The sequence below is a fragment of the Protopterus annectens genome, chromosome 16.part0 (genome assembly GCF_019279795.1).
Source record: "Protopterus annectens isolate FY-2018-M chromosome 16.part0, PAN1.0, whole genome shotgun sequence".
Taxonomy (NCBI): Eukaryota; Metazoa; Chordata; order Ceratodontiformes; family Protopteridae; genus Protopterus; species Protopterus annectens.
In genome coordinates, this window is record NC_056750.1 from 661,420,420 (window position 1) to 661,433,082 (window position 12,663).

Sequence of the window (12,663 nt, forward strand, 5' to 3'; positions counted from 1 at the left end):
CTGTGTGTGGATCTAGGTGCTATGTCAGGTAAGTGAGTGTTTTGTAAGGGTTTTGAGTGGGAGTTAGTGCTGATATGTTTGATGTGTGTGTGAGGGACTGGAGAATGTACGTGTGTGAGTTTGCTTTTGTTTCCTGTTTGTGCAATCTCGGACTTAGTATATATAAGTAGAGGGGGTGTGGGGCGCACTTATGTGTGTATGAGTTGTGTATATGTGTAGTTTTGTATGTTTATGTTGCAATGTTGGTGTTGTGGTGTATGTATGGTGTAGTGTGTGCGGTTTGTTCGGTGTTTTGAATTTCGCGGTTTTGTTGTTTCAGTGTTTTGTGGATTTGGTTTCTTGGTCTCGAGATACTGAAATTCGATATTATAGTATTTCGAGATTATGAAGTGAATCCATATAGATATATATATATATATATATATATATATATATATATATATGTATATTTATATATGTGTATGTATGTATCTACTTCAGTAGATCGGCTTACCTAAAGACCAAAGACCAGAATGCCAACACAGAAATACTGAAAGTGCATATTACCAAATACTGACATGTTCTAATGTCAGTAGAGTGAAAACTTAGTGCATTAATACCTCTGAGGTAGAAAAGTACCGCAAACATGGAGATCGCTATACAGTGATGTTTGAGAAAGTTGCCCTTATCCCCACTCTAGTGCGATATTGGAGTTGGTATATATAGGTTGCAGGGAGGCTTGCCCTTCCTGGAAAGTGTTTTTGTAGCTGAGAGGAATTAATGCACTATGTTTTCATGCTACTAAGATTCAAACATGTCAGTATTCGGTATTCCACAGTTTTGGTATTTCTGTCTCGGCATTCTGGCCTTCGGTCTTTTGGTAAGCTGATCTACTGAAGTAGATCCACACATTTTATATATATATATATATATATATATATATATATATACATATATATATATATATATATATATATATATATATATATATATATATATATATATAAATAAACTCTGAGATTGAATACATGTGGGGAAATGGCAAATTCCTACTCCCTGCTATACAGCAGTCTTGTACAAAGAGATTCCAGCAAAGCCTCTTTAGCTACATTATTGTGTTGAACAGCAATATATTTGAAAACATTTTGGGTGGGGAAAATATCAAAAGCACTGAGTTTCTAGTGCTTTTTGTTTTAATGGCAAGAAGTTCAAAACTGTGTGATTATGGTAAATTGTATTGGGGTAGGAATGTGCGTGCTACTGCTTGTGGGTTAGGGTTAGAAGGGCTTTGCTAGGGGGCATATTTAGTTTGTGTGTGTGTGTGTGTGTGTAAATGGTTTGGTATGTTTTTGTGTGTGTTTGCATATTAAGCTTAGAATTAGGGCCAGGTATGGCCTTTGCCCACACACATATAAATGGATAAACTTCAAAGTTGTTCTCAGACTTCAAAGCATAAATCTATGTAACTCTGCCCATATTTATATCAAATGAAATCCACTGATGTGGTCAGTTTTTTAACAAACATCTGACAGTTTTCAGCATCTCAAAACCTTTATATGATACTCACAAAATATGAATGACAATTTTATCCAACAAATATATTTCTAAATTATGTAGATCACTTGTTTTTCAGCTGGCTAGTGACTGGTGGGTCTTGGCTTTCCTGTTCAGTGTAAGGGTAATTCAATATAAGCCTTCAGTGCACTTCATCTCTGCATCTCCCTTGCCAGTTACCCCTCATACCCTGGGGGTGACAGCTCTGACCCATATTTGCCAGGGATGGAGGGTTTATGTGTAGAACAGGGATGCAGTGAAGACAGCGGGAGTCTGTATGATGCTACTGTTGCACTGCAGAAGGTGGTAACTTGCTTCTGATGCATAATACCCCGAGTCCTTGATGTGTTAAGTTATTGGCTGGATAAAGGAGTGCAATGGGCATTATGAGGAAGCCTTCACCACCGCAGAAGGTGGTAACTTATTTCTGATGCATAATACCCTGAGTCCTTGATGTGTTAAGTTACTGGCTGGAAAAAGGAGTGCAGTGGGCATTATGAGGAACCTATCACCACCTCCAAAGTGACATACCTTCACTATATTTGACTCACCCACCATCTAATGGCAGCTCCTTTTTATGGCCCGTGGCTATATCAGTATATGTCATGACAGTTCCCACAGCATGCTCCCCACCAACCCCCTTCCCCTAGACAGGAGAACAGTATAAGCCTCATCATTCCTTCTTGAACCTTCACTAATTCCTGCAGCATTCAGTTTCCAGTCAAGCGCTTCACCTCTCTATGGCACAGAAACAGCTATATGCCACTTTTTCTTAATATCGATGAAAATATGTATTTTGTTATATAAACAACACCAAGCTTCTCAACAACAATATATAGTAAATATAATGGGTAAACAAAAGTTAACCCAAGTTATAGACGATAACCTTTAGGTAACTGATGGAAAAATAAGGAGTACCAAGGAAGTTATCCTTAATAAAAAGTGTAGAAGACCAAGTGGCCATCACAGAAACTATTCCTTAAATAAATGAAGGAGGAATGGGAAGGTAACACATCTCTACTGAAGAAGTTCATTATTTAGAAGTATGAGATGGGGTCCAAAGCTCAAGTTACCTGGCTGGCTTCCAGCTGCCCTTTCAAGATGTCTAACATGCGACTGAACACATATGCTGACATTCCTCAGTAAAATGGCTTGCTATATGCTGGTATAGTTAACTGTGGCATTGTTCTAATGCATTGGGCAGGGGGCTAATAATGTTAACTTGGACTGGTAAGGTTAACTGTGACACACAATCTACTTAAACTAAATTCAGTTCAAGCTTATATTTCTGTGAAAATATTCATCTTTCTGTCTTATCTTTCTGTATGTTTCTAGAGCCGTAACCTTGGGCTTACCTGTATTGTGACAATCCGTGGCAATGGCTGGCGGGTGTTGGCACCTCCTTCAATTGCAATGCCCAGAGTGGGCGCAGTCTTCTGTACTCGGATTAAAGTTGATGTTGGGTCCAAGAGACCAGGCTTGTGAAAAGGAAAAACAAACAATTTATCAGACCAGCTGCTTTATTAGAACATCTCTTTCATAACAACCACTTGCAATGTCTGCTATTTGATAAGAACACAGAGAGACATTAATGTTGAATGTGCTGCATATTCATGCAAGGTGATCAACAGGGATACGGAAAGTTCATGGCAATATTCTTTAAAAAGTTGCTGTAATGTTAGCAAGTGGTTAGTAAAGGTGTTAAGAAGATTGGCACATGGGATGGTAAAGAGGTGATGGAGGAATCAACCCGGGGGAGGAAGAGATGGGTATATTGCACATGAGAGAGTGAGGAGGAGCAGAAGAAAGAAAATGGGGGAGAGATAGCAGATGCACTCTGAAGCCACAGTGGGAGGTGATGCTGTAGAGGATTTTGAAAGTTAGTTTGTTGAGAAAAGGGGATATGTGTTATTTAAGACTGTGGTTGAGATTAAATGCAAAGCTGTGCATGATGACATTACTTAAAATTTTTGATTAAAAACATTTAGTACAACCATGTGGCTATGATGTATTACGGAAAAGAGAAACAGTACTAACTTTTTAACTTTAAATTTTAATAAATCTTTCAAAATTCATGGCTAAGATGGGCTTCAAGTCTTTGCAGAGATGTGACTCAAACAGACAGATATCAGAGGAGGACATTAAAAGCTGTCAGATAATAAGCATACTACAGTAGAAAGATTTAAGGCAACTGAAAGCCTGTGGTGGTGAGGGCAGTTTAATATGCTGTCTCAGAAAATGGTTATAATAAATGAGCTCCTGTTTAGCAGTAAATATAGGCATGTAAAATATGAAAATATTTTACTAAACCTATCCCACCTGGACAATATGGATGCAACAATACTGAGAAGCTCACATCATGGTAGTTATTGCCAGGCTTGAGATAACTGTATCTTTGTTGATTTTCAGTGCTGTAATATTGTTCATACATTTTCCATACACATGCAGTGGTTCAGTTGATAGCTCCTTTGATTAATTAATTTATATGCTAATCGGTTCAGTTACAAACACGCATATATGTGTACATGTGTATAGGGCACTGGATTAAATGTGGATCTAAAATGACACACAGAATCCCAACATGAAAATGTGAAAACTACAAATACTGACATGTTCTGCGCATGCCCCAGGGATTACTCAGGAGCAGAGTAGAACAATTACAAGAGTTTTTGCAGGAAGGCAAGACCCACTCCACCCTCTGCTAATTATATATACTAAAGGCATTATCACAAAATTCCCAGGAATTTGTCGATCTTGCACACCTGTTGACCATGTATTTACATTGCTCAAATAGTGTTGCCCAAAGAAGTTTTGGTGACGTAGGTGCACAGATGATAAAGTCACCTACACCCATATATATATATATATATATATATATATATATATATATATATATATATTCACTTCAGACTATAGAATCCCGAAATCTTGAAACCCAAAATATTGAGACCAAAATCTTGAAATTTCAAAACACTGAAAACTCAAAACACTGAATCTCATAATATTGAAAACACACAAGATACCAATACTGACTATATTCCAGCACAAGTACATACAGAAACAATTCAAAGACAAACCATATGACTTTTCTCAAAGTGTAAGCAGTGGGGCAAGCCCCCTGCACCACCCATGTGGGAGGCTGCACCCCCCACACCCCCCTGCTACTTAAATACATCAACTCTGAGATTGCATTTAGTGTAGTGAAGTGCAATCTCGGAGTTGATATATATAAGTAGCAGGGGGTGTGGGGGGCACATCCCTCTACATGGGGGATGCAGGGGGCTTGTCCCCCTGCTTATTGCTGAAGGGTAATATATTTTTCTATGTACTTGTGCTGGGATATTGATTCAGTGAAATTTCAAGATTTTGGGATACTATATTCTGAAGTGAATCCATGTATATATACATATATATATATATATACACACACACACACACACACACACATACGTGTTGGTGTGTGTGTGTTTACAGCAGACTTGGTTGACACACATGTGTGATGCAAATGAGCTGTTGCAAGTTGTGAGTGAAAGATGGTTTGTATGGACACTAACCAAAGCAGGTTTCAGTTGGTCGATAAATGTAAGTGGTGGTTCAGGAAGTTTGTGTGAACTGCTCCCTTGCCTACCTTAGTAATAGTTGTTAACCCTAATTCTAATCCAATGAGTTCAGGGAAGTTCCTTCTTGTCATTACCATATTTTCCCTGTTCAGTACAAATACCACCATGGATCTCCCCTGAAAAAAGGCTACCTTCCTAGTGGGACCTGACTAATTAAATACATTTAAACTGAACAAATGACAAGTTTTAGGTAGTATCATCTACAGACAACCCTCATACAGAAATTATAGACACTTTGTTGTATATGCATCATCTGCATGGGACAACAACCAATGAAAAAGCCAAAAAAATAAGGAGTGACAAAAGTCCATAATTAGGCTCTGTGACAATAGTTTTTTGCATTAGTATGGATTTTCTAAAGGATATTAAGTCTGACACTATAATCCTACATGATTTACCAGAAAACCACAAATATTATAAGGCACAGACCAAAAATATTAGGCAAAATCATGGGGCATTCAGCAAAATCGTAAAGAGATGAAATCAATAAATTTCAACTTTGGTTAATACAAAGAACAGCCACAGATATTCCACCTTATTTCACACAAATTCACACTTGTACTACAAAGCCAGACTTATGGCTATTTAATTAGATTATTACAGCCGCGGTAAACCATGCTGATTCACAGACAACTCCAGTGCACAGCAACTATAGCCCCATTGTTGTGTATACATTTTGGATGTCTGATTGTAGCAAAAATAAAAAAAAAATATTTATGAAGTGAGCTTGTCACACAAACAGACAATAGTCCATGTATCTTTGAATTTATTACTGCTCAATATCTGAGTTGTTTGGCTTCTGCTACATACCTACAATCAACTGCATTACTAGCTGAGTTAAGTACAAACTTGCAGTGTTAAAGATTGTACTGCATTTTATTTTTCTGTGTATTTAATTGTTTCATTAAATATTGTGGTCTGTGTCTCTCTGTAGTTATTTATTTTTCTATTTAATTGTTTCATAGAATACTGTGGTCTCTCTCTCTTTCTCTCTTCAGTTAGTTTCCTGCCCTCCCTCCCTATTCTTGTTCTGGTATTAATCTTGGTGGCTTTGGAATTGCCTGCCCCTCCTGTAAATTTGTGTTTATACATTCCTCTTGGGTCTATCTCATTTGCTCACTCAACCGAGTACAGTGAGATCATATTTTGACTTCAGACACTCCTACCAGTCCTATCTGTTCAGCTCTATCCCAGCTCTATTCCAGTCTAGTGTCACTAGCTCATTCGACCTAATACAGAGAGATCATCTGTGCAAGTCACTTAGGTCCTTCATTTTGAATTATCTTCTGTTTCTCCTTTCTCCCTTTCCATTTTACAAAAAAAAAAAAATTAAGCTTGTTTCCTGCTTTTGCTGCAGCTAGTCTAGTTCAAATACAGATTTGCTGTAACCAGGACTGTTTGTAAGCTTCTGAGTCCCCCAGAGCCTTTCTGTGTTGGAGGGACACCTTCTAGCTTATCAGTGGAAGTGGTAAGCACTAGGTAGCCTATCTACCATAAGAGGTGTTTCTGGCCCAGAAATTGTAGTTTATTGGCCATTTGGGCAGTTTTTTCCATCTCTTTCAACTTTCTGGTTTAAAAGCCTGTGTTTCCACTTGTTTTCCACCTTTCCTGTAACTAGTCTAGTCCAGATACAGATTTGTTGTATCCAGGACTGTTTGTAAGCTTCTGATCCCCCAAGCCTTTCTGTGTTGGAGGGAAGCCTTCTAGCTTATCAGTGGGAATGGTAAGCACTAGGTAGCCTATCTACCACAAGATCCAGGTACAGATTCTTAGTTTTAGCACTTGAATTTGCTTATTCGTGCTCAGCACTTGTGCAGAACTTGTTGTCTGCACTAAATAAGCTACAAATTACTACAGCACTCAACCTTCCTCTTTACCCAGAGGAAAACAGTTTTTGTACTTACTTTCCTCACTTGCTTAGAGAAAAACAGCTCTTATACTCACACTAACTTTCCTCACTTGTCTAGAGGAAAGTAGTTTTTTATTAAGGCATGTCCAAGGGTCAGCTCCTGGGCATCTTGGGGCAATGTAGCAATTGCCTCATGTACCAGACAACCCTCTCTTCCTACCACCCAACACCACAACCTGTGAGAGATGCACTTATCTAGTCAAACTGGAGGTAAAGCTCTCTCCAACCAAGACTTAACTTGACAGTCAAAAGGAGAAGGCAAACACTTGCACCACACCACACTCATCACATAATCCCACTAAACCTACACCACCAAAATCCACACATAGAACCAAAAAAAACATTTGCGGAGGCTCTCAATAATAATCTGCTCAAGCAACAGAGACCTCCAAAGCAGAAATGCAAGCTACCTCCTCCTCATAACACAACCCAAATGACACATAGCTCACAGGCTCAGTGTGCCAATAAACCACAGCCCATAAGGCAAAACAACGTACCCAACACACTAGCCATAGGTGACGCTATAGTCAGGCACACTGATGTCCCACTCACCAGACTAAACAAGGAGAAGGTTACTGTCAGCTGCCTGTCGGGTGCCAGGATCTGCCACATAACCCACACACTCAGGTCACTCCACAACGAGTAGAAATATGACTCTGTCATTGTCTATGTTGGTGTGAGCGACCTGAGATGTACCTGCCTGGACTACATGAAAAGAGATATGGAAGAGCTCTCCGATCTTGTAGCCCAGGCAGGTATGACCCTAGCCCTGAGTAGCATCCTGCCATCACCCAAAATGATCCCGCAGTACAAAGACAAAATTATTGACTTCAACAATTGGCTAAGCTTCTGGTGTCATTCTAAGGGGATCCAGTATCTGTCTGCCTCAGACGACATGGTCGACAGACCACAATGCTTTGCCAGAGATGGCCTGCACCTGTTGTCCCTGGGTTTCTGGATAATGGCTAAGGGTCTTGCTGCCCCTATAGTGCCTTTTTTGGGTCTGTATCAGTTAACCAAAAATGTATTTAATCGGATGTATAATCATCGACAAATATACAATGAAAGAAGTACAACTTGAACAGTTAAATGTGTGAAATTTAAATCATCAAAAAGTTTTACTTAGCCAACACCCGTACACTGGTGTGATACGTGTAACTAATCACCAAAATCAAACCTTCCCTAACAGTGAAAGAGGTTCATTTACATGCATTAAAATATGTGAAGTAAACGTGTATGAAATCCTTCTGCTACTGTTCATGAGAGTAAAGCAAACTAAACAACTAATTAATCAACATAATGATACATTAAGACATGTTTAGTGCATTAATAAAAATTAAACATATGGTGCACACAAGCAATGTATATGACTACTGTTTTAAATCTTTAGTAACATAGCAACTACATGTAAAAAGTCATGTACGTTATAATCTTGTTTATTCTTCAAAACAGTTTGTAAACGATGTTCCCTTTCCAAGTTCTTTCTCTTTTTAGGCGAACCTGCACATGCAGACATCAACTGTAGTCTGATTTTGTCCACCCTATTTTGCTGTCTAACGAGAACTGAAATAACAGCTGGTATGTCAGAAATACGTCTACCTAGTAGACACCTAATCCTCCTATGCCAGCCCGCTACGTAATTTTGAGTCTGAGGTAAACAAACATCATTCAAAGTTGAAACATTCCAAAAAGCGATTGGATATACAGGGGGAAGCCGTGAAAGATTTGTAGTTCTAGTAAGCTGCTTTTGTAAACGGCCCAGTACATAAATACCACAGAAGTAAGCTATCAACTCTTTTCCTTCACTAGGAAATATTTTACTTAATTCTCTAAATGCTGGAATAACTTCTTCTTCTCTCAAAAAGGAAAGTACTATCAAATCTTTAACTGAACGCTGGAATTCAAGTGAAGTACCATACAGAGTAGACAATTTAAGTTGTTGAATCTTACGCCATACGTTTTGTGAGAAGTGGAAGAAACACCCTTTGCTACTTACGTTTGTGAAGTTTGCTTCTATAATTTTTTATTGCAGCAAGTTCAAAATCACATAATAAATATTGTACTGTAGGTGTTAAAGCACATCTAGCGAACAAGTTAAACAAGCACTCCCACATAAAATTGAATGACTTGCACGACGTTTTAGTCATTAAGCAGTATACCAAAGGCACACATTTCTTTTTATCACCACGAGACATAAATGCATGAACACTGTATAACTGCTGCATAGTCTGCCTTTCATAAGGAATACTCCATCCATAAACCAGATGTTACTATTACATAAGTCTGTCAGATTTTCTTTGTTAGTGAACACTAAAACATGGATATCTAAGTGGATATCTACCTTACATTCCTGAATAAATTCTGATTCTTTTAACCTATAATCATCTAGACACACTGAACTTACACTTGTACAAGGTTTAGATACTGTCAACAATGTTTCTCACCTAACTCTATTAACCTGCAGTAATAGTGATCTTCTACTTGGCAAGGCAACAGTGGATTCAAAAGACGTACTACCCAGAATATCATCTACTACTAAAGAATTGTTCCTGCAAGTACTAACCTTGTCTTTGAGCATACTACATGCTTTATATTTCTCTACTAAAGTGGTATCTGAAGGATGATCGCGAGCAGTAGAATTTCGGAGACTTTACTCTATCCCTTTTACAGTTGTGATGGCTCTACCCTTACATTTCTCACTCGGTTTCAAATGAAGGCAGCAGTACTTACGGCTCTTTAAAACTTTTTCTGAATTGTAAAGATATCCTTCAACAACTAACACGTCTTTCCTTCTGTGTGTCTTTACAGTGAAATAGCTACTACCTATCACACCAGGTCCTGCAAGAGTGCTACAAGCCATATTCACAGATGAAATTGCTGTATGCACAACTACGTAGCTGTAATGTAGCAGTTATATAGTATAGTTTTACACTTAAATTTTTATTTTATTTTCAGTAATTACAGATAGGTTATGTTTGCAATATGTTTCAATAGGGAAATACGGTACTTACGTATTATCGCAACCAGATTTTTAACCTTCTGTAAATCATATAGTTTCCGAGAAAACAGTTTATGTGTAAGTAAAATGGGGGTGTGCAAACTCCCAATTATTGTTTTTTTTTCTCAATGGTTTGTGAAAGACATACAGGAATAAGCAAAGCAAGAAGGATGTTGTCCACCAACTGAAAATGGACATCTGGCATCAAGCGCGTGTTGTACAACAGACACCGTTGAATCGTGGTGTGTCCTAAAATTAGCCAGATAACCTAACCAGTGTGAAAGCAAATTTATGTGTTTTACTTCTTTCTTGTACTTTTTCATTCATATTTCTATGTCGACCGTCATTCACAGGACTTCGAAGAAACAGAAAAAAACTGACTGTAAAAGTGATGGAAAATGTCAACAGACTTGCAGGCAAGCTGCTTGCATTTCGCTGTAAGTGTTTACATCCCCAAACTATAGGATGCCACCAATAACACAAAACCAACTTGCTGCTGCTTTGTGTAAAAGGAAGGAATGCTGAGATGAAAAACACAGACACTCATGGTCATGGAAATGCTTTCGGTAAACTCTTTCTTTGTAAAGCGTGTTTACAAAGTTTTACAAAGAAATGTGGTTTACCGAAAGCATTTCCATGAGTGTCTGTGTTTTTCTTCTCAGCATTCCTTCCTTACAGTGAAAGTATACCTTTTGTCAGTAACACAGCACCCCTGACAGTTTGAAGCGTGCATGTGTAATGCACACAAAATCGGAAGAAGAACTGCACATTTGTTTGTCTTCCTGAATGTAATCCAAAATTACATTTCTTTAGTAAGGCTGTCAAATAACATTTCACTGGGTTTCCTGCACTCAGTTTCACTCCAGCATGCAAAGGTTGCGATAATACGTAAGTACCTGAAATACTATATTTTAATGTAAATGTATATAAAGTTTTATGTTTATTTATTTTAAATTTACAGGTGTCCTTTTAAACTTCATGCATATTTATACTTGCGTTGCTATGTTACAGTGTAACGTAGCTAAAATGTAAACTGGCCAACTAAAACAGTTTGATGAAATATTTTTCACTAAAGTTACAGATCGAGTTATACATCTTTCTTCGCATATGTGTTGATGATTATACATTCGATTAAATAAATTTTCGGTTAACTGATATAGACCCCTTTTTTTAGGCAAGGTTCAAATGACAAATTCACCACCGTAACAGGAACAGGCAAGCAAAAACTGAGGGTAATACTACTCAATGCTAGAAGTCTAAATCTCAAAATGCACTCACTCGAGACACTCCTTAAAATGGAGAACATCGATATCTGTGCAGTGACTGAGACCTGGTTCAAGGTTCTAGAGAGCACCCCTGCATTACCAAGCTATAACTCATACCACACTTTTCGGCCATCTAACCTGGACTAGAACACCAAAGGTGGAGGGGTGTCCATATTCATTAAGGATGTCCACATCTCCAGGCTAGTTATGCAGCATAATGCATCCGAGGTTATCCAAGTGCAACTAACTCTAGGCAAAACTGCAATCCAAATTGCAGCTTGCTACAGATCCCCCAACATGCCCCAGGATTCCCACTCCTCTTTCCTTGATATACTGGAAAATATTAGGGTTCAACCAAACACCCTAATAATGGGCGATTTCAACTACCCCACCATTAACTGGGAAAACTACTCATGTACCAATTCCTCTGCTCAACGCTTTCTGGAATTCATAAATTCCAGTGCCCTGGATCAACTTATCCACATCCCCACCAGGGGCAACAATATCCTAGACCTAGTCATTACCAATATGAGTGATCAGTGTTCCACACCTGAAGTCGACTCCTTGTTGTTCAGATCCGACCATAAGCAAATCACCCTAGATATCCGCATCCCACCCCCACCCACCATTAAGGAAACCTTGGTAAAAAATTTCTCCAAAGTCAACTTCATGCATCTTAAGACAGAAGTGGAAAACTTCATGACACCCATGCAGATGGACAATACAGTTACGACTGCTGAATCCTATACAAATGCACTCTATAAGCACTTACACAAGTGCATGGATCGTGCTATCCCAAACAGAACCATGATGCTATCCTCCAAAAAAGGAAGCCAAATCTGGTGGTCCCCTGCCATAAACAAAATCTACAACAGAAGGAAGAAACTGTTGCAAAAGAGATTAAAATCCCATGAGTGGAGGAGCTCCCTGGTCAGCCTCAGTAAGAAGATGAGATTGCTTATAAGATCCTCCAACACTAGCTACGAAAACAAAATCGCCACTGATTCTAAGGGCAACCACAAAGCATTATATAGCTATGTCAAGAATCTCAATGGCAACACCCAGATCTGCTCTGAGTTACAGTACAACGGCACAAAAATTACAGAACCAACTGATATTGCCAACATCCTGGCAGATAGGTTCAGTGCTAACTTTACCCCCCCCTCTCACCCCCCTAAAGGGCCCAGATCTATACAGGAAGAATGCAGAGTCCCTGTAATCACATCTATGTAGGAAAAAGCTGCACTCTCTAAAACCAAAAACACAGTATCCATGGGACCGGACAATATCCCAGGCTGCATTTTACATGAACTTCAGAATGAATTGGTTCGCCACTCA

The 12,663-nt window shown here is 38.7% G+C and overlaps 1 protein-coding gene across 1 annotated transcript in view; it reads right to left on the reverse strand.

The window, feature by feature from the left end:
• LOC122790639 (whirlin-like) overlaps positions 1-12,663 on the reverse strand; it is a 288,251-nt gene that overhangs the window by 8,349 nt on the left and 267,239 nt on the right. Inside the window, exon 4 of the mRNA XM_044058164.1 lies at positions 2,889-3,011. Coding sequence (XP_043914099.1) covers positions 2,889-3,011 — 123 coding nt within the window. The remainder of the gene's footprint in view (positions 1-2,888; positions 3,012-12,663) is intronic.